The following is a 22,772-nucleotide window of genomic DNA, read 5'->3' as shown; positions in this document are numbered from 1 at the left end:
TGGAGTTTGCCGTAGAGTACCTCTTGGTAGCTGCCATAACATACTGCCGAGTAGAAGCTAAAGTGTAGACAAAATAAAGGAGAAGCTGTAGCTAGCAATTCCCTCAATTCCCTCACTATTCAGAGACAGTAGCAAACCCTTTCTCTCTTTAAGTACATGAAAAATTTTTCTGTTTTCCCTTATCTTTTCTTCCCATAACAGTTTTCCACCATTTTTGCTGAATGTTTTTTTTCTAAACCTAAATTATCTTGGTATATGTTATTTATGTCATTATAATTATAAACCTAATTGAACTCTGGTCTTTGTTCATGAACAATACATTGAAAAGCTTTGGAATAGAGGGGCACCTGGGTGGCTCACTCGGTTAAGTGGCCGACTCTTGATTTCGTCTCAGGTCACAATCTCATGGTTGCTGAGATCAAGCCCCACATCAGGCTCTGTGCTGACAGTACAGAGCCTGCTTGGGTTGGTCTCTCTCTCTCAAAATAAATACACTTAAAAATATATATATATTTTTTTAACATTTATTTATTTTTGAGACAGAGAGAGACAGAGCATGAACGGGGAGGGGCAGAGAGAGAGGGAGACACAGAATCTGAAACAGGCTCCAGGCTCTGAGCAGCCAGCACAGAGCCCGACGTGGGGCTCGAACTCACAGACTGTGAGATCATGACCTGAGCCGAAGTCAGACTCTTAACCGACTGAGCCACCCAGGCGCCCCTAAAAATATATATTAAAAAAAAACCTCTGTCATAGAGCCTCTGGGCCCCTATTTGAAAATATAGAACCTCTATTTATCTGTTGTAAATTTTCTATCTTTTGATAAAAGAATCCTTGAAACTGCCTGTTTGGGAGTCCTGTTCACCACATTGCCAATGTTATCGGAAGATTTGTTTAAACTAGACTCACGTGAAGTACTTTTCTTTTCACAGCTGATCTAATTCTTCCACTCTGAATTTAGAATTTTTAAAACAACAGAATGAGGATGAGACTGTAATGATTCTTTGTTGATTTCACTGGAGAAAATCACTAGGCTTTGTTTCCATATCCCACGCCAAACTGAGATGTTAATTTTTCCCTAGATGAACACTGAGTTTTCAAAGTATTCCCAGGATTAGCTAGAAAAAGGTATTCCTTACTTTTCACAACCTTACTGCAATTTCCCCGCCAGCCCCAACACCAGTGCCTGACCCCAGACAGAGAAGTTCCCAGCCGGTGAACCTTAGCCGTTACTTCATTTGACGTTTCAGATCTTCTCTTTGTGCTGAGTTAGAGCTGCTGGCTAGTGATCTTTGGGAAATTTGTGTTCTGTTTTGTATTTGTATTTGATGCAAAAATAAGCTTTATATTTAATATTTGAGTATTCTGTTGCTTTCCACTTCTCTGTTTCTAGTTTACACAGTAAGTGGATAATGAAGAAGTTGGATTTAAACTCCATATGGGTAGAGTGGTATGGTACCATCTCAGTAAAACACCAAAGCCATTGACTTTATTCTGGAGGTTTACAGTGCGAACATAAAACCATTTAAGATTTCCACATGTCTCCTGTTACATAAACTGACTATTGAACTTGCCCTTGGCTTAACCTGTGGCGGCCCTCGTGACGCTCATCAAAGGCAGGAGATCTCCTTGCTCCAAGAGCTGATTGGCATTTCTTTCTCAGGGTCCACGTGTTGTGATCTTTTTCAGGTTTTCTGGTAGAATGAAGAACATAGTTTCCATTTTTTGTGTTTTGATCACCTTTACAACCTTTCGTCTGCTTTGTTGTTTCTTCTCTCTTTAGATGAAAAGAGATGTTGAGGAAGAAGTGAAGCCCTCCTCTCCTGACCTAGATGTTGATAATGGGTGTTGGGAAGTCTAAAATAGACCCCTGCCCTCTCTCTCTGCCCTGGGGTAAAAGTCCCAGTGTGGATATGAGCCAGAGACCTCATGAGGCAGATTCCAAGAAATCCGACGACATCTCCCTGCGTGACATTGCCGAGCATAGCCACGGTGCCCTGACGCCCTCTGGAGAGCGGGAGGGCACTGAGGCCACAGAAGAGGTGCCCGAAGAGGATGAAGAGGAGGTGTTCCTCAAGTTTGTGATACTGCACGCAGAAGATGACACAGACGAGGCCCTCAGAGTCCAGAATCTGCTACAAAATGACTTCGGCATCAAACCCGGAATAATCTTCGCCGAGATGCCGTGCGGCAGACAGCACCTGCAGAATTTAGACGACGCCGTAAACGGGTCTGCCTGGACCATCTTACTGTTGACCGAAAACTTTTTAAGAGACACCTGGTGTAAATTCCAGTTCTACACGTCCCTCATGAACTCCGTGAACAGGCAGCACAAGTACAACTCCGTCATACCCCTTCGGCCCCTGAATAATCCCCTGCCCCGAGAAAGGACTCCCTTTGCTCTGCGAACCATCAATGCCCTAGAGGAAGAAAGCCGTGGCTTTCCTACACAAGTGGAAAGGATTTTCCAGGAGTCTGTGTATAAGATACAACAATCTATATGGAAAGAGACCAGAACTACCCTGCAGAGGCAATCGATCGCCTGAGATGGAGCTCCCCACCCACGGCTGGCTCTTGTTTTCTAGAGCAAATGATTTCGCCTTCCCTTGAGAAAGCACATTTCTGGCAAGAATTTAAATAAAAGAGAACCTGGCTCTTCCAGAAACCTAGGAGCACCAAGAAAGCCAAGTTTCTGTGGGACCCTGTGCAGACTTGAGGTCCTTTGCAACGTTGTTTCGATAAACCAGAGATCGTCAGAGTTTTAAGAACATTCCCGTCGCAGTTCTCCTAGTTCATGAACATCACAGAGGATTATCCTTAATTCACATTCCTTGCAGCAACCCTTGAACCCAAACTTACAGGGTAGACACTGTAAAAATACGGTAACGCCTGCATTTTGTTCTCCAAGGACACGCAGAAGAAGACGTCCCCGGGAGATGTGAGCACCCTCACTCTTGAGGGACCTCTCAGAAATGTTGCAGCCCAGCCTTACTGGTATCGCCACCCAGAAGGATAGAGAGCCCCTCGAGAACATTTAGAATGTTGAGTCGTGATAAATAGGAAATTAAAAGCAGATATGAGAACGGTGGGGCTTTTTAAAAAGAATCCAATTGAATGTATTTTTTCTTTCTTCTGGAATTTGTGTATTTGGACACAGTGCCTACCACTGACTAGTGACGCCATTCGATGGCATCCTGGTGGGGGACTCCAGGGAGCCGTGTCTCCATGTCCCCTGGAGTGTCCTCTGCCAGATGTTCTCCTTAATCTCTCTTAAGGCAGCCTTTAAAAATTCCTGTTGGGGAGCCTGGGTGGCTCAGTCGGTTGAACGTCCGACTTCGGCTCAGGTCATAATCTCATGGTTTGTGGGTTGAGCCCCATGTGCTGACAGCACAGAGCCTACTTTGGATACGCTGTCTGTCTGTCTGTCTCTCTCTCTGCCCTTCCCCTGCTCGTGCTGTCTCTCTCTCAAAAATAAGTAAACATTAAAAGTAATAAAGAAATTCCTATCACAATGCTCTACCCAGGAAGTATTTCTCAGCTGGGTGTTCAGAGTAGCCATCTGAACAAGAGCCATCGGGTACAGACTGGGGACAGGGTGGAGTGCGAATCACGTCCTGTCGTAACGGGGAAGGCACCCCACCTGATTCTAGTCCAGTCTCTGCCACTGAGGCCGAATGTGACCTTACCCTCCTTTATCTGTGAAATGAAAGCGTTGAATTGATGGCTCTCTAAAGGCCTTTGTCCTCTCCCAGAATGTGAACAACTAGGAACCAGAAAAGCGAACAAGCAAAAAAACCCAAAAAAACAAAAAACCAATAACACAATTTTGTAATGTGATGTGCAATAGTTTGCAGGAGGCTTTAGATACACTTACAGTGAAAGGCTATTCTGATGTGTTGACAGCATAATTGATTTCTAATGCTATCTGTTAACACTTTTATGGTCGCCAAAGAATGACAATCCACACTTGCTCAGATTCTTTTAAAATACATTTTTTATGGGGACCGTTGAGCAAAGACATTCTGCTCGATTTTTCGTTCTCCTTATCCTCACTTCCCTGTATCTCTTATGAGTACAAGGGGTCTGCCCACATCTTTCTGTTTCCGCCTCTTCGTAGCCATGACTGAATGTTCCATGAGGAGCTTTTCCCATAATCCTGCAAGGAAGTCAAACCTGCTTTGCTAGTACTTACTGAAGAAGAGATTGTCTTCATTGCACGGTGATGTTTTCTTTACTTGAGGCCCCTTTCTTTCATAGTAGCTTGCTTACTCACTTTTTCAGTTTAATAATATATATATATATATATATATATATATATATATATGGATTCTTAACCATGCAGCCTCGTGTATCACCAATTTCATCCACTAAAAAAACCATTAACCACCCACCCTTCATGCTTGTTACCAAAGTTGGAGCTCCTGATGCTGGATGGCGTTTTTTAAATAAATGCTTTTATTTTTTACCCATGACTACACTTGATTATTTCCAACTCCAGGGATGACTGTGGAAGTGTTTTGAAAAGAGCCATCAATCTGTGCTCCTCCTCAGAGCACCAGCTACCATGTCTCATTCAGTTTGGAGTTACATATATTTTTTATGATGAAGGAGAATGTTAAGTACTGAATAACTGTTTGTTGAAATTAACAGCTGTAAAAAGAATTACTGGGCACCTGGCTGGCTCAGTCCGTTAGGCACCCAACTCTTGATTTTGACTCAGGTCATGATCTCGCAGTTGTGGGATCAAGCCCCGTGCACACAGCTTGCTTGGGAGTCTCTCCCTCTATCTCTGCCCCTCCCCCACTGGCATGGGAGCGCACACTCTCAAAATAAACTTAAAAAAAAAAAAAGTCATCGGAATAGCTGAAGGGAGAATGAAAAGAATGAAAGATGTGCCCTTAGTTGTACATTCGTGCGTGTGTGTATGTAAATATAGGTTAGATTTGCACACACGCAGGCGTATGCAAAAATTCCGTAACATTTTGCCACATGCTGGAGGGCTTCCGTTTAAGGACTCTCTGGGCCTCATTGCCCACCCTGGAGCTTCACAGAAGAACCTGAATTGTACCTTATAGTCCAATTAGAATTGTTTCAGCTGTAAGACACAGAAAACCCAATGCCCGTGACCTACACCGTAAGGTAAACTTCTTGAACTTAAGAAAGTCCCTTAAGGTACGGTGTCTCTAAGGTGTCTTTAAAAACCCAAGTTCTTGAGTACAATGGAATATGACTCCACCTTAAAAAATTCTGAGGTGCCTGGGTGGCTCAGTTGGTTAAGTGTCCGGCTCTTGATTTGGGCTCGGGTCATGATCCCAGGGTCATGGGATCTAGCCCTGCATCAGGCTGTGTGCTGAGTGTGAAGCCTGCTTAGGATTCTCTCCTTCCACCCCCCCCCCCCGCCTTGCCCCTCCCCTGCTTGTGCTCTCTCTCAAAATAAGTAAATAAACATTTTTTTAACTTAAAAAAAAAAAGCCATCCGACTTCTAGTTGGTTTTATTATATTTTAAAGTTTCTCCTTACCTACACCCGGGTGGATGCCATCCCCGCTTCCCCTCCCTCAAGCTGTGGAGTCAGACCACTTGGATGTGAACCCCACCCCTGCCCTGTATATATTATGATTTTAAGCAAGACCCCTAACCTTCCTGGATCACCGTGTTCTCATCCAAAAATTAAGATAGTAATATCTCCCTGGTAGGATCATTGTGAGGATTAAATGAAATAAAGCCCTTGAAGCCCACAGGAAGTACCTCCCACATAACTGCACTACGACAGCTTTGTTGTTGCTACACGTGTTTAGTCTGTAACATGAAAGGGGAGAGAGGGCAAATGCCATTAGCCACAACCCGACTTTTGGGAGCCTTGCAACTTGTAGGGAACAGGTTTTATTTTTTTTTTTAATTTTTATTTTTTTAAAAATTTTTTTCAACGTTTTTATTTATTTATGGGACAGACAGAGACAGAGCATGAACGGGGGAGGGGCAGAGAGAGAGGGAGACACAGAATCGGAAACAGGCTCCAGGCTCCGGGCCATCCGCCCAGAGCCCGACGCGGGGCTCGAACTCCCGGACCGCGAGATCGTGACCTGGGCTGAAGTCGGACGCTCAACCGACTGCGCCACCCAGGCGCCCCGGGAACAGGTTTTAAAGAGAAAGAAAGAAAGTGAGTCTTGTCTCCCTGTACAGTACGGTTCCCATCCAGGCACTGGAAACTGAGGACAGCCGCTGATGGGAAAGGCGTGTGAGCTGTTCATGGCCGCGGTGGCCGTGGACCAGCTGGTACGGGTTCTGGCAACTTGGGGGGAATAGGGCCGTCAATGAGGAGAGCAGGAAAGCTGAGTCTGGGAGTGCCAGTCCTGAAGCCAGTTCAGGGGAATGGATGGCCCAGGGGATGCCAGCCTCTAGCAGAAGAGGGGGATCAATTCCTACACTCTGCCTTGCTGCTTCCTGTCCTGACACTATTTCTACCCTGAATTTAAGGCTGCTGGCTGGGCTTACTCCCTTCCAGTGCCAATCAGAGCCGTTTCCCCCTTCAGTCCTGCATTTTCACAGATCCTAAAGCACTGGGTGAGCCTTGGAAGGCACCCCAACCTCTCTTCAAGCACCCCCCCTCCCCCACTTCATGTATAGGGAAGGGATCCGTACAACTAGCTAACAGGAGTTTCGGAAACCTTCCTTGCGTCTTCTCATGAGCTGAAGCCCGCTCCTAACCCCCAAGGCTGGTTGCTGAGGGTCAGTCACTTCATCTTCAAGTAGTAAATGCTAAATTCACATGCAGAGGACATTTTGCCAAGCTATCTCCCCAGCGGAGGACCCCGCAAGAGAGGGGTCAAAGTGCTTTTCACAGACTCGTGGAGAAATGGGAGTTGGGATCCGAGGTGTTGAGGATGTAGGGTGGGTCCGTATAAACATCCAGTTCAGTGGCATCGTCGTGGTGCAGGTGAAGAAACCACCGGTCACAGTTCACTGTTGAGTCTGGCTGTTTCTGACTTTAGGCAAAGTCTGTTGACCCACAACTGGGGTGGGGCTGGCCCACGTCGTGTGAGCAGGGTGTGCACTGAGGGCAAGGTGGGGTTTAGTGCTGTTGTCCCTGGGCGGCCAGTGCTGCGTCTGTGTCCTTCCTCCTCAGCACAGTGTTGCGTAGCCTGGTCTTACGCCACCTGCTGCTGGGCCGTCCCAGGATGTGACCGTCCCTCTGAATTTGCAGGAAGGTCGGAAGGTCATGGAGGAAATTTCAGAAAGCTGCGGCGCACTTGACGAAATGAAACCATAGCATCTGAAAATCGACCTCCTTAAGCCAACGACTAACAGGAATGAACTAACGCAAGAGAATCGTAGACGTTGCCCTTGAACCTGACGTCCCTGAATCTTGAGCCTTGAATCTTCTTGCAAGATTCCAAGCAGAAAAGAGCTTTTGATTTTGAGCTTTCGGCGGCTGGATGAGAACAATTTTCTTCTATAAATTTGTACTCCAAATCGTTGTTAATACATGAAGTTTGAGTTGGACTAAATAGTTCTTGAAAGTGCCATTATTTAAGAACTCGGAGCACAGAAAAGTATTTGATCAAAAGGTCAAGTGAAGCTGTAAGGGGGAAATAAAGGATAGGTGCTCTCTTCTCTGCCAGGACACCGGCTGTCGCAAGTATTTACTCCAAATTCCATACTCGATTCACACCTCCTTCCCTTTCTGGCAGGAGCAAGAATTGTTCTGGTAGGAAGGTGGGAAATAACTCCTTCATTTGATACAGCACTCCTCCCCTTGTCTTCAAATAGAGTTAGTTCTGAGTCACTTTACTCGAGGTGAATAAATAGGAATGCTTTTTTTAGCAAATAACAGGAAAAGCTGCATTCAAAGATTTTTTTTTCCTCCCCATAATCTAATTAGGAATGTTCCTTCCAGCTACCTCCTCAAACAGGTTTAAAACAAGGAAATCTGTACCGACTCGTCCCTCCCAAGGGATTCTTGTGGCTACATTGGCCAGGACACATAACCAGCTTTACAGATTTCTTAACTGTGTTTATAAATAAAAACACTGTCCCATGAATCTAAAATTATATTGTGGTGACGGTCGCACAGTTGTGCAAATATACTAAAGCTGTTGGGTTGTACGCTTTAAATGGGTAGGTTCTACGGTGTGTAAGGTCTAGCTCAATGAAGAAACGAAAAGCAAACCAAGAAACCCCACAAGCTGCAGCAATCAAATGCTGTAGCGATCTGGAACACAACTTGGTGATAGCTAGTGATGATGAAAATGGAGCTATCTCATGAACCTGGCAGTTTTTCCCCTGGGGCTGTGAGTTGTACCCTAGGGAAACTGTCCCACAGGTATGTAAAGAAGCACCTGTAAGGAGGATGTCTATCGCAGCATTCTCTGCAATGGTGAAAGGCTGGAAACAATGTAAATGTCCAACAGCGGGAGAATCCAGAAATCCATTATGGTAGGTTCCTACAATTGAATACTACAGAGCATTTGAAACAACTAACAAAGCCGCGTATATCAGCGTGTGTAAATCCCCAAAACAGTGCTGGGGAGGGTGCAGCAATCTATAGGATAATATAGGCAAGGGGCATCTGGGTGGGTCAGGCCGTTAAGCATCTGACTCTTAACTTGGCTCAGGTCATGATCTCATGGTTGTGAGACAGAACCCCACATCGGGCTCTGTGCTGAGCATGGAGACTCCTTAAGATTCTCTCTCTCTCCCTCTGCTCCTCTCCCCTACTCGCGCGCGCTCTCTCTAAAGTAAATAAATAAACATTAAGAGAGTAATATAGGCAAACTGATACCATTTATGTAAAATTTTAAAACACACAAGATGGCACTCTTTGTTAATAGATACATCGGTGACGGTATGTTATTTCCATGCTTTTCTGTATTTTTAAAACATTTTTATTTATTTATTTTGAGAGAGTGTGTGTGTGAGTGCAGGAGAGGGGCAGAGAGAGAGGGAGACAGAGAATCCCAAGCAGGCTCCACGCTGCCAGTGCGGAGCCCGATGTGGGGCTCAAAATCAGGAACCATGAGATCATGACCTAAGCAGAAACCAAGAGTCTGATGCTTAACCCACTGAGCCACCCAAGCACCCCAAGGCATTTCTGTATGTTTGAGATAATGATCATTTCTTTGAGATAGCACACACCGTAATTGTGTTAAGCGCTGTGGAATTTCCCTAACACATACAATGATTTGAGGAATGAAAAAAGAAGAGGAAGACTCAACAGATAAACTAGAAAAAAACCACGCTGGTAATAATAGGTTTCATTTTTTTATCACCTGTGTCAGGCACTTAACGTACATTATGTGCGCTATGCCCTAGGTTCTATTTGGTTAGCCCGATCATGTCCTATATGAGTCCCAGGAAACTGAAGCTGGAGGCGTAAGTCATAAGCCCCAGAAGCACAGGCTGGAAGATGGTGGCATTAGGATGTCACATGGCCTGGCTCCAAAGCCTTGTGGTTCTTAGGCTCCATCATGCTGTTCTCACAATGGATCTGCCTGCTTTCTAATAGCAGAGAATCTTAGGAGAGGTCAGTAGTGCAAAGAAAAAACCATAGTAATTTCTAGGTTGAAACCCTGTGTCTATGCCCCATGAGGTTGCCCTATTTTTAGCCTTCTTTGCCTACTGTGAATAACTCATGACTGGGAGTCGGGAACTACGTGTCCTGACTCCACGAATCTGTTGTCTCGTGAACTTTTTCAGTCTTCGGTCTTCATCAGACTGAAGTTTTGCCCTACGTTTTGCTCAGGGCTCCTGTTTTATTTTACTTTGTTGTATTTGCTTCCTCGGCACGTGCTAGGTGTTATCAATGGTAAATGAAACAGATTTAGAGAGAGGAAGATAAATGAAAGGAACAGGATAAGTGGAAATCGTGTTCATTTCAGGAAAATTAGTGTTGCAATGCTCCTGGAGCCGTACAACTGCGTGGGTGGTTTCTGTGTATCTTTAGAAGAAAAAGGTGGTTTCACAGTGTTACCAAACATTGACTAAGGGAACGAATACAGACAGTTCACGTGCACTGTCATCTGTGAGTTTCAGGAGGGGCTAGTTCTAACATAAACGCCTGTCTCTCGTGCGTAGATCTTACTATAGATCCAATTACTCTGACGTAGAATGCCATACGTTTTGGTGACAGGACAGATGCTGCCCCGTTACCTAGGTTCACGTGTAGCTCCACCATTTACTCCTTTGGTGACTGAGGGCAAATGAGTTAAACCTTCCGCGCTTCAGACGCCTCATCTGTACGATGGGTATCATTGTCACGAATACCTCTTAGAGTTGCTGTGAAAAGGAAATGAGTTAACACAGGCAAAGTGCTTAAGACAGGGTGGGTAAGGCGGTTTAGGAAGTCCCTTTCATCTTGACCTAGCCCATTATTCATGGCTGACTGCTAAGTGATTAGCTAAGCAGTTAGATCCAGATCTTGGTAGTTGCCCTATTTTTTTTCCCTTCCAGACCATATGGGTTCACTTTGCTCTGCAAAGTTTGCCAAAAGCCAAGGAACAATCCATCTGCCGCTTAAACAAGAACAGATTTATTGCTTTTAACTTAAAAAAAAAAAAAAAAAAAAAGATGTCTGTCAAGATGTGCTCCCCCTTATGGTGGGGGCCTCGTCTATCCTACCATGTCTGGGTGGCTGGTGCAGTTGGACATCCAGTCATTGGAGCAGAGCCAAGGGACTCCAATACTTTCTTTGTTTCCCTGGATTTTGTATTTGCTAAAGCCCCGGAAGGCTCCCGGCCATTCATGCATGGGTCAGGCTAAATGTGTGCCCTAGTGGCTTCTCCAGTGCCAGCAAGCAAAGGAGAGGAATGCCAAGGTGGCCCCACGCCTCATTTCAGCTGCCAGGGACCTCCAGGCATTGGTCAGTGCTGGGCTGTGTGCTTGGCACAGGGAGGAGAGAACTCACACTACCCGACAGTTGGGAACTGAGGGGAACTTTTGGGGCACCTGGCTGGCTCAGTTGGTTGAGAATCCCCTTCTGCCTCTGTTATGGTCTCACAGTTCTCGAGTTCAAGCCCCGCATCAGGCCTGGAGCCCATTTCGGATCCTCTGTCTCCCTCTCTCCGTGTACCTCCCTCACTCGTGCTCTCTCTCTCTCAAAAATAAATAAACATTTTTTAAAAAGGCACATGTACATATCTACATATATTGTGCAGGTATCTATCCATACCTATCAATTAATCTATCTCAGAGGTCATCTCCTGTCAATACATGAAGAGCTTCCTCATTCTTTTCTTTTTTATTGACTGTCTAATATTTCATTGTTTCAATGTATCAGCATTTATTTTAGACGGGCCTTATTTTGGGGACTTAAAAAAGCATTTTTTTTATTGTTTATTTATTTTTGAGAGAGAGAGACAGAGCATGAACAGGGGAGGAGCAGAGAGAGAAGGAGACAAAGAATCAGAAGCAAGCTCCAGGCTCTGAGCTGTCAGCCCAGAGCCCGAAATGGGGCTCGAATTCACAAACTGTGAGATCATGACCTGAGTGGAAGTCGGACACTTAACCGACTGAGCCACCCAGGCGCCCCAGCTTTTATTTTTGTAAGTTTATTTATTTTGAGAGAGGGAGAGAGAGCGTGAGTGGGGGAAGGGCAGAGAGAGAGAGAGAGAGAGAGAGAGAGAGAGGATCCCAGGCACTGTCAGCGCAGAGCCCAACTCTGGGGTCGAACCCATGAACTATGGGCTTTTACATTATTTCCAGTCTTTTGCTATTATGATGCCCCTGTAACAACCTTATACGTATAAATTTTGCACATGTATGAATGACTATATCAGTAAGATAAAGGCCTAATAGTAGACTTGCTGAGTTAATGGGCCTGTGCGTGTGATATTTGTATAGATGATGCCAAAGTGCTCTTCACAAAGACTGCATCAATTTGTACTCCAACCAACATTATGTGAGAAGGTCTGTTTTTCCAGCACCTTCTGAGAATGTCCACAAACTTGGATCTTTGCAATCCAATAGGTAAAAAACAAAACAAAACAAAACAAAAACAAAAGACTCTTGTCAAAGTGTTAATTGGTTTTTTTTTTTTTTTATTTAAAAGTTTTCACTTACTTATTTTGAGAGAGAGAGAGAGAGAGAGCAGGCTTGGGAGGAGCAGAGAGAGAGAATCCCACGCAGGCTCTGCACAGTCATTGCAGAACCCCACGTGGAGCTCAAACTCATGAACCGTGAGATCATGACATGTGCCAAAATCAAGAGTCAGACGTTTAACTGAGTCACCCAGGTGCCCCGTTTTGGTATTGAAAAAAAAATTTGGTTGGGGACACCTGGGTGGCTCAGTCGGTTAAACATCTGGCTCTTGACTTCGGCTCAGGTCATGATCTCACAGTTCGTGGTACTGAGCCCCTCATTGGGGTTCTTTCTCCCTCTCTCTCTGCCCCTCCACCCCCACACTCTCCAAATTAAAAAAATACAAAAAAATAACTTTAAGAAAGTGTGGCTGAACATCTTTTCATGTTTAAGAGTCTTTGGTATTCCCTTTTCTGTGGACTACCTGTGTAGACCCTCTGCCCAAGTTTCTACCGGATTCTTGGTCATTCATACAGATTTGTAGAAGCCCTTCATGTGTTGGCTAAATTAGCACTTGCCTGTGATTTAAGTTGAAAATATTTTTCCCCATGTTGGGGCGCCTGGGTGGCTCAGTCGGTTAAGCATTCGACTTTGACTCAGGTCATGATCTCTCAGTCCATGGGTTTGAGCCCCATATCGGGCTCTGTGCTGACAGCTCAGAGCCTGGACCCTGCTTCGGATTCTGTTTCCCTCTCTCCTTCTGCCCCTCCCCTGCTCACACTGTCTCTCTCTCTCTCTCAAAAATAAATAAACATTAAAAAGAATTAAAAAAAATATTTTCCCCATGTAAACATTTTTTACTTGTTACTAATAGAATTTATCAATATTTTTCTTTTATCTGAGTTTTTTTTCTTCCTAAGTTTTTAATTTTATTTTTTCATTCTTAGGAAGAACTTACCCATGTGAAGATTATTAAAATTATCTTTTTAACCCACTGTCCTTTGTGGGTATCTGCCTGGCTGGCTCCCTCAGTAGAATGTGTGACTCTTAATCTTGGGGTTGTAAGATTGAGCCCCCACAATGGGTGTAGAAATTACTTAAAAATAAAATCTTTAAAAAATAAATAAAATAGAATAATCCTTCCTCTGGTTTCTTGTAGTCCCTTTACGGTTTGATCATTCACATTGAAGTCTTTGACCCTTGTGAAATTTATTTTGGTGTAAAGTGTGAAATGTTGGTGTAATAACATTTATGCTGGTTGCTCTAACCCTAAGATCAAGAGTCCCGTTCTCCACTGACTGAGTCAGCTGGATGCCCCAGTTTCTCCAGTAGCTTTAAATGCCACCTGTTTACCTACTAAGTGCTCACAGGTATGTTGTGGGCCTATTCCTAGTCTCCATAGTATTTCCTGTTAATCTGTCAATTTATTCATTCGTACTTATCACACTCTTTTTATTACCATCACCTTGTAACATGCTTTTTTTTTTTTTTTTCAACGTTTATTTATTTTTGGGACAGAGAGAGACGGAGCATGAACGGGCGAGGGGCAGAGAGAGAGGGAGACACAGAATCGGAAACAGGCTCCAGGCTCTGAGCCATCAGCCCAGAGCCTGACGCGGGGCTCGAACTCATGGACCGTGAGATCGTCACCTGGTTGAAGTCGGACACTTAACCGACTGCGCCACCCAGGCGCCCCCCTTGTAACATGCTTTAACATCTGACCCACCCTTATTGGTTTTCATTTTCAGAATTTTCTCCCACACTTCCTTGTTTACTATTTCATATAAGCATGAAACATCAATTTTAACAGATTACTGTTAACATATGCCTATATTGCTGCAAAATTCCTTTTGTTACTTTTACTGGGACCACCTTACATCTATGGCTTAGCTTAAGGAGATTTGATATCTTAATGATGTGTATCTTCCCATCTAAGAATATCTTATGCCAAGGAGCAACACGGGTGTGCCTTCATGAGAACTTTTAACAAAAATGCCAAGGATTTGTATGTACTTTGTGTGCCAAGGGTTTATTTAAAAATTTTTTTTAAATGTTTTTTTATTTATTTTTGAGACAGAGAGAGACAGAGCATGAACGGGGGAGGGTCAGAGAGAGAGGGAGACACAGAATCCGAAGCAGGCTCCAGGCTCTGAGCTGTCAGCACAGAGCCCAACGTGGAGCTCAAACTCACGGACCGTGAGATCATGACCTGAGCCGAAGTCGGACGCTCAACCGACTGAGCCACCCAGGCGCCCCATGTGCCAAGGGTTTAAAGCAGGTCTGGTCTGGCACTAGTGAAGCAAACATTTTTACCTTAGGACTTGGGCACAGCATTTCAAATCCACATTTTGTAGTTATGTCTCTAAAACTAATAATGATCATTAAAATTTTTTAATGTTTATTCATTTTTGAGAGAGAGAGGGAGAGAGTGGGGGAGGGGCAAAGAGAGAGAGGGATACACAGTATTTGAAGCAGGCTCCAGGCTCTGAGCTGTCAGCACAGAGCCCGATGCGGGGCTCGAACCCACGAACTGCAAGATCATGACCTGAGCCAAAGTCGGACGCTTAACCCACTGAGCCACCCAGGTGCCCCAATAGTAATTATTTTAATTTAAAAATGTGTATTCAGGACCTCAAAATCTCACATTCTAATAATTATGTCCCAAAGCAAGAAAATAGAGATATATAGAAAACATTGTGTATAAGAACACTTATTACAGTATTTTTATAATAACAAAAATTGGAAATTATGTAAATGCACATCGGTAGAGGTTTGATTAAATTATGGTAATTCTTATCTTGAAAATCCATTCAGTGATTCAAAAATTTTTCTTCTCATAAATATTTATTAACATAAAAATCCCAGTTATAATTTTAAGTGAAAAAGCAAGAAACCAAAGTATATTTAGTATGGTTCCAATTTGTTCCAAAAAGTTGACTGTGGGGGAAAAATATGTTGACTGTGTATATATTATGTGTACTTTGAAAAAAGACAAGAATTTAGTAAACCAAATGTTAACATGAGCCATCTACAAGGTTGGATTGTGGGTAATTTTAATTTTTTTCTTTGTGTTTTGTTGTATTTTCTACAAGAGGCAGTGTAATTTTATACATGATGTAATTCTTTTTTTTTTTTTTAATGTTTTTAAATGTTTGCTTATTTGAGAGAGAGACAGAGCGCAAGCGGGGGAGGGGCAGACAGAAAGGGAGAAACAGAATCCGAAGCAGGCTCCGGGCTCCAGCCTGACACGGGGCTCGAACTCATGAGCTGCAAGATCATGACCTGAGCTGAAGTCGGACACTTAACCGACTGAGCCACCCAGGCACCCCGTGATGGTACTTTAATACAAAGGGAAAAAAATGCTGGTTTTTTTCTATTAATCGTTCATGTTGGGGAAACTCTAGAATTCTTGTTGGATGATTTAAGGAGGTTAGATTGGGAATACCCCAAAAAGAGCAGACCCCCCAAAATAGCAGAAAAGTATTTCCTCTGATGGGTACAGTCTCAGACAGGCCATATCCTTCATCTTGGTACAAAAAATAAAAAAGGAATTTCTATTTTGTGCTTTATTCATCCACACTTATTTTTTGGCAGTTGAATCTCAGTTGTCATTCTTAGTAAAAAAAAAAATCCAGTATTAATTTTCTGAAAAAATTTTGACCCTCCTTGGTTTCTCTTCGTATATTTATTCTTATTTATATATTTAACAGAAGATGACAAAAGATCACAGGAATAGCTTGTTAATTAATGTACAGGGAATGGTATTATAAGTTACAGACGAGCTTCAGTTAATGTGAATTCAGTTCTCAGTTCTAGAAATATTCACATGGCCAGTTGCAAATGGATAATAAACCATAAAGACATAGGGGTAATAATAATAAAAGTTGCAATTTGATTCTGGATTGCAAGTTAGGAAATACATTCCGTAGGAAATATTCACCCTTAATAAAAGCATTTTAGTAAATGTCACTTCTGAAAAAAATTTTGAAGATCGTGCTTAGATAATTAAGGGAAATTGCTGAATAAATGTTTACAAAGTAGGCACCAAACAGTCTGTCTTACACACATACAACACTCCTAATATATGTGATTTTAACTTAAACAGGATTTCATTTATGTTGCAAAAACCATTCAGAAGAACCAAGCACTCGTATTATAAATGTTTTTTGTTTTTCGTGCGAGAGATCTCCAGGGTAAGGATTACCTTCGAGCCTTCTCATGGCTTTGCTTTTTTGTTGTGTACCTGGCTATAGTACATTACTAATTGCTCATTTTCTCCCTCTCTCTTCTGGATCGTATTCTACTTAGACTTGTTCCTGCAGTAATAATTTGTAATCCCTTAGAAACCTGTCTTGAATTAATATGCATACATGCAGCTTGGCACCGATCTGCTTTAGGCCATGCCCAAGATGACAAGCAAAATGAATATAGCATTTGACTGCTGCCTTCCCCTTCCACAGGTCCTGGCAGAAGGGCTTTGGTGGGTAAACAGAGGAAGCCAGCGAATGAGGAAAGAGGAAGCTAGGCTAATGGCTTGGCTCTGTGGACCTCAAGTTAATTGTCGCCGGAAGACACTGTCATCGTGTGGTTCTCAAACTTTACTGAGCATCTAAATGCCCCAGGGGGTATGTTAAAATGCCCAATGGGGAGCCCTACACCCAAGAGCTTCTGATTCCTTAGGTCTCAGGTAGCCCTGGAGAATGTGCATTTCCAACCTGTCCCCCAGTGATGCTGAGACCTGCTAAGACAGGAACCACCCTTTAAAAACCTTCACTCTCATGGGGCGTCTAGTTGCCTCAGTAAGTTGAGCGTCCCGCTCTCGATTTCGGCTCAGGTCACGATCTCACGGTTCATGAATTCGAGCCCCTCATCGGGCTCTGTGCTGACAGTGCGGCATCAGCTTGGAGTTCTCTCTCTCTCTCCCTCTCTCTCTGCCTTTTCCCTACTCGCTCTCTTGCGCTCTCTGTCAAAATAAATAAATAAGCATTTTAAAAAAACCCTTCACTCTCTTGGTAAATCTTTATCTCTTGAAACCCCCAGCTGGGTGGGCTAGATGTTCCTCCTTTGACATCTAACCTTCCACCATGATGAGATCATTTCAGGATGGCTCCATCTCAAGTCTCCTCTTGTGGCAAGTCAGCTTCCTGGACCTCCTGTCTAGAGCCTGAGTCTTGGATCCCATTCTTCGTAGGCTCATTCCTGACCAGTTTTGCAGGTCTTTGTTCATGTCCCTGACCCTTTGTTTCTCTAATCTCTTGGATGGGGCTCTGGATCCCCAAAGCATCTTCTCTTGGCCTTACCTCTACCCTGCCTCCCGCACCCACGTGACTTGCACTGCCTGCCACCCCTCTTCTGTTGGTATCAACCATTCATGGCCTGCTGTGTTCTGTTATCACCCAAGTCCTTCTCGAAACTTCTCACCTCTTGGAGTGCCCAGATGGCTCAGTCAGTTAAGCGTCCGACTTCGGCTCAGGTGGCTAGTGAGTTTGAGCCCGGCGTCGGGCTCTGTGCTGACAGCCCAGAGCCTGGAGCCTGCTTCAGATTCTGTGTCTCCCTCTCCCTCTGTCCCTCCCCTGCCCATGCTCTCTCTCTCTCTCTCTCTCTCTCTCTCTCTCTCTCAAAAATAAATAAACATTTAAAAAATATAGGAAAAGAAACTTGTCATCTCTAGAACTCTGACTCAGTTCAGCTCCACTGCTGGGATTAATATCATGAGTTAGAATTTCCTTTGGGGATAGAAGGCAAATAGTTGTGTGATTTGATTGAGTTTGGAAATGGGGACATGTGATTGTTAGCTGTCGAATCACCATAACCGCAGGACAATGAGCAATGGGTGATCTGAGCAAGCACTGACTTCAGTTCCACAAAGGCAAATTTACTTACACTGAATAGAGTCAAGGCTCATTGAAGAATTGTATTAGTTTTCTCTCGCTGCCTAATAAATGGCCACAAACTTAGTGTCTTAAAGTAACACCCACCTGGGGCGCCTCGGAAGCTCAGTCGATTAGTGTCTGACTTCAGCTTAGGTCACGATCTCGAGGCTTGTGAGTTCAGGCCCCGCGTCAGGCTCTGTGCTGACAGCTCAGAGCCTGGCACCTGCTTCAGATCTCCCTCTCTCTCTGCTCCCTCCCCACTCATGCTCTGACTCTCTCTCAAAAATAAATAAATATTTAAAAAAAATTTTAAAAAGAACACAGATACAGTGATAAACATAATACAACCCAAATGTTTATAGAGCGAATAGAATGATGGTATCCCAGTTTTTTAAGCACAGGGTTATTAACCACCACGTGTCAGATTCTGAGTCATTCCCCCAGCAGTGAGCTCACACTCCTAAGATGATGACTTTTTGAAGTATCCACTGGATACTTTGGATGTCCATAGGAGCATCCATTGGGGATGGTCATCAGATAGATGATTATCTCAATAATGAGAGATGAGGAAATCAAAGAACTTAGAAAAAAAGATTAGAGTAAATGCTTTAAACAAAGTTCACTTGCATTTCCTTAACCCAAGATTTCTCAAGAACAGTCAAATCCCATCAGTAAAAAAAAAGCCAACTGTGGGTGCCTGGGTGGCTCAGTCGGTCAAGCATCTGACTTTGGCTCCGGTCATGATCTCATGGTTCATGAGTTCGAGCCCCGCATTGGGCTGTCTGCTGTCAGCACAGTGCCCAGATCTTCTGTACCCCTCTCTCTGCCCCAATTTACGCATCCTCTCTCTCAAAATATAAACATTAAAAAAAGAAAAGGCCAAATGAATCTCATTTGCATTTGGGTAGTTAACATTTTTTTTTTTTTATGCTTGTTTTTGAGAGAAAGACAGAGTGTGAGCAGGAGAGGGGCAGAAAGAGAGGGAGACACAGAATCCGAAGCAGGCTCTAGGCTCCCGGCTCCAAGCTGTCATCACAGAACCTGATTCAGGGCTCGAACTCATGAACTGCAAGATCGTAACCTGAGCCGAGGTCTGACACTTGACCCACTGAGCCACCCAGATGCCCTTAGGTAGTTAACTTCTTAACATAAAAGAAGAAGTCACCAAGACCTGAACTAGGCACAGTGTCTAGTACATGGAAGGCATTAATTTAAAACCTGTGAGGTTGGAGACCACTTCCATGCAAAGCTGCCTTGAGCGGGACCCTTGGACAAACTCCCGAGAACTTTGGGCAAAAAAGAGAGAAGATCGTTAGTCTCATGATTTGGAGCAGAGTAAAGGTAAGGAGCACCTAGTAAGTGAAACCTAGAACATAATTATGAGTATGATTCTGATTCAGAGGGAATCTTTGACATTCCTAAACAGAGGAAGTAGACGGGTTAATGGTGTTGAAACAGCAGCCCAGAGATAGCAATAAAGCAGAACATGAACTAGTGGACAGAGTGAGGCCAGGATGGGGGAGAAGTTACAGCGATAATGTGGACATTTCGTTCTTCGCTTATTGAAACAATGGTCTGGGTCCAAGGTCAGCACAGAATGTTCTCTGAAGCATCTCTCGAGTAGCAGTCGTGGACTGGTGTTAATATAACCATCATTTCTGGTCCAGTCTGTCCTGTGAACAGAGGCAAGTATTAGAGTGGGTGATTGTTGCAGTTAGGACAGCGAGTAAGGCTCTGTGAAGTTTCAGTGTGTGTTTGGAGACGCACACATATTTAGCCAGCACAGACAGAACAGGAACTCTGGGTCTGGCCTCAGTAGATAATCGAATGGATGCTGTTTATTGTGTCTCTCCTGTGTGCAAAACGCTGTGTTTTGCATCTCATTCAGTTTTCAAAGCAATCCTTTGGCAGTGGGACCTTCGGACCCATTGTACGGTTGAGGAAACTGAGGCTCCGAGAGAGGTTGCTGTTTGATATGGGATGGTTGTCTCTGTATACTTTTCCCATAGCTTGTCCGTTAAATTCAAATCATCTGTGTATGTGTCTGTCACCCACCCCAGACTGTCAGGTCACGAGAAGAGGGCCTCTGTCTTATTTTGCACCCAGTACAGGCAATACACGCTGTTGAACTGGATTGCCTGCCTGCAAAGCATGTGCTCTTGACGTCCAGCAGGTGTGCTAACTTCCCAAACTTAGTAGCCATAAGAACATTGGAAAAATGTGGCAGGGACACAGTTAGGTCCTGGAGGCAAGGACAGTGCTGAATTTTAGAAGGCCTTCTAGAGATGACCTATGTTGACTTCAGAAGAAGTCATTCTTAAAATTCTCCATTCATGCAAATTCTTTTTTTATGTTTATTTTTGAGAGTGAGAAAGAGTGTGAGCGAGGGGCACAGAAAGAGGGGTACAGATGATCTGAAGCGGACTCTGCTGAAAGCAGAGAGCCCGATGCAGGGTCTCGAACCCACGAGCTGAGATCATGACTTGAACCAAAGTTGGATGCTTAACTGACTAAGCCACCCAGGCACCCCTCTTTTTTTTTTTAACTTTATTTATTTATTTTGAGGTGGGGGTGCATGTGGTCAGGGGAGGGGCAGAGAGAGAGAGAGAGAGAGAGAGAGCAGGAGAGAGAGAATCCCAAGCAGGCTCCGAGCTCCCATAGCAGAGCCTGACACAGGACTCAAACTCACCAACCGTGAGGTCACGACCTGAGCCGAGATCAAGAGTCAGACTCTCAACCAACTGAGCCACCCAGGCACTGATTCATGCAACTTCTTGTTGATGGTGAGAAGCTGGACTCCATGAACAACACTATTGTTACAAACACACTGGTCTAGAAATTCTTTCTCTAACTTCCTCTCCCCTCCACCTCCCAGAGCCTGCAGAATAACAAGGGAAACTGGGCAATTAGTTATCACACATATCCTGTGTTCCTGGTGTTACTGCTTGGCACCAGGTAACAGAAAGCGATGGGGCACAGGCCCATGGAACTCACAGATTAGCCGACAGTAACGGAAGGCGTGACAACAGTGAGGAACGGGGGCTATGGGCATACATGCTCCAAATTAGTCTTTCAAGTTGGAGAAAGTACAAAGGACATTAAGAGGCCTAAAGGCAGCGTGGTGAGGCAAGCTTCCACTGGGAAAGGATTGTGTGTGAGGCCTGAAGCCAAGTGCTGAGCAAGAGCGTGGCAGAGAGGCAGGGTCGCACAACCAAGATGGCAGGGAGGAAGACGCGGAGGAGGAGAACGGTAAGAACCAAGGATGTGGGGCGGGTGGAGGCCTTGTAAACCATATTAACATCCGTAGCCTTCTCCCTAAGGGCAGCGAGAAGCCCTGAGCGTAGAGGAGCAGCAGGATAGCCATGCCTGCTTCTCTGGGCAGCGGAGTGGACCGTGAACTGAAGGAGGCAAGAGCAGTTGTAGGGAGACCAGTTAGGAGATGAACGCCCCGGTCTGGGAGGGTTAATGAGACCATCCCGGGAAGCACCACTGTCACATTCGTCACCAGGTTGATTCTCTGCCGAGTGGAAGCTACTTGGCGTCCGTCCCAAGTCTGGACGGCAGAGAGCAGAGAGAGGTGGACGGTGGTCTGGCCTTGACTCCCCTTGAAGCTTATCTGGTCAGACTGTCTCCTCCACTGCATTGCACTCATGTTGGCTTGCTTTCACCTTCATGAGTGCCTTGAGTTCTTTTCCTTTTTTTTCCCCCTTGCAACAGGACCTTAATAAATGAGTGTACTTCTACCCAGACCACCCTTTCTTCCTGCTCTGCTCACTCCCCCTCGTTAGCTGTCCTGCCTCCAGCTTTCTCGTCAAATGTCATTTCCTCAGAGCAGCCCACCCTGTCCCCCAAGAATAGGTCAGGCCCCTGTCATGCTTGTTCAAAGACATCCTGTGTTTCTCCTTCCTAATGTGTATCTCTGTTTTCACATACAGTAAAACTCAGACTGGGAGTAACTTGTTCTATGAGGGTTCTGCAAGACGAGCAAACATTTCTAATAAATTTGAACCTGATAAATGAGCGATATCTTGCAATATGAGTAGTAGATGCCGAATATCACGTGATCACAAGTGAGCCAATGGTTCTCTCTCTCTCTCTCACTGTGGCATTGTGGGCGATCGTCTCTCGTGCTCGGATGCTCCGTCTCAGGCCGCAGTGTTTGGGAGAAATCAGTGATTTTTCAGAAGGCTGGAAGGTGCCCACAACTGGCCCTAGTGTATTTTTTGTCACTTCAAAGCACCTATGGACAGTCCTTTGCTTTTCCACACAAGAGTAAGCTTAGGAATGCTTTGCTGCATTCTAAGTCATTGGACAGGTTCCTTGTTAAAGTTTCATGAAGAGAAAAAGATTCCATTGAGCCAATAGATAGTAATGATTCCATTAGGGATAGTGAAAGTCTTCTTACATAATAACCCTCCTCTCTCTTGTCTCCCTCATAACAGCCACGAAGGTTTTCAAAGGTAATTACAGGTTAATTTGTTTATTTTTCTTTGTATTTTGTATTTTCTTTATTCTTTTGTATTATATCACAGTATTGTAATCGCTTTCATATGAACTTTTTTGGGTTGTGGAATGAATCATCTGAGTTCCCATTATTTCTTATGGGGAAATTCACTTTGATATACAAGTGCTTTGGATTAGAAGCATATTTCTGGAATGAATGATGCTTGCAAACCAGGGTTTTACTGTATTATGTTTATTTGTTGCCATATTTCAAAAAAAATCTTTCAGTAGCAAATGAATGAGACGCTACTCAAGTTAGCTTGAGCACAAAACAAAAGAGGTAGCAGGAGGGATGCAATGGTTCACATAGGACCAAGAGAGGCTGGCACAGAGTTAGCATGAGCAGGACCAAGAGAGGCTGGCACAGGGTCAGCATGAGCAG

The 22,772-nt window shown here is 44.3% G+C and overlaps 1 protein-coding gene across 1 annotated transcript in view; it reads left to right on the top strand.

The window, feature by feature from the left end:
- The window catches only part of LOC121010838 (uncharacterized), a 43,661-nt gene extending 40,576 nt beyond the window's left edge, over positions 1-3,085 (top strand). Inside the window, exon 7 of the mRNA XM_040444721.1 lies at positions 1,833-3,085. Coding sequence (XP_040300655.1) covers positions 1,833-2,546 — 714 coding nt within the window. The 3' untranslated portion in view covers positions 2,547-3,085. The remainder of the gene's footprint in view (positions 1-1,832) is intronic.
- The last annotated feature ends 19,687 nt before the right edge of the window (positions 3,086-22,772 follow it).

The sequence above is a fragment of the Herpailurus yagouaroundi genome, unplaced genomic scaffold, assembly GCF_014898765.1.
Source record: "Herpailurus yagouaroundi ecotype Mexico unplaced genomic scaffold, PumYag 192, whole genome shotgun sequence".
Taxonomy (NCBI): Eukaryota; Metazoa; Chordata; class Mammalia; order Carnivora; family Felidae; genus Herpailurus; species Herpailurus yagouaroundi.
Note: the sequence above shows the minus strand (reverse complement) of the source record. Positions and strands in the feature narration are given on the sequence as shown.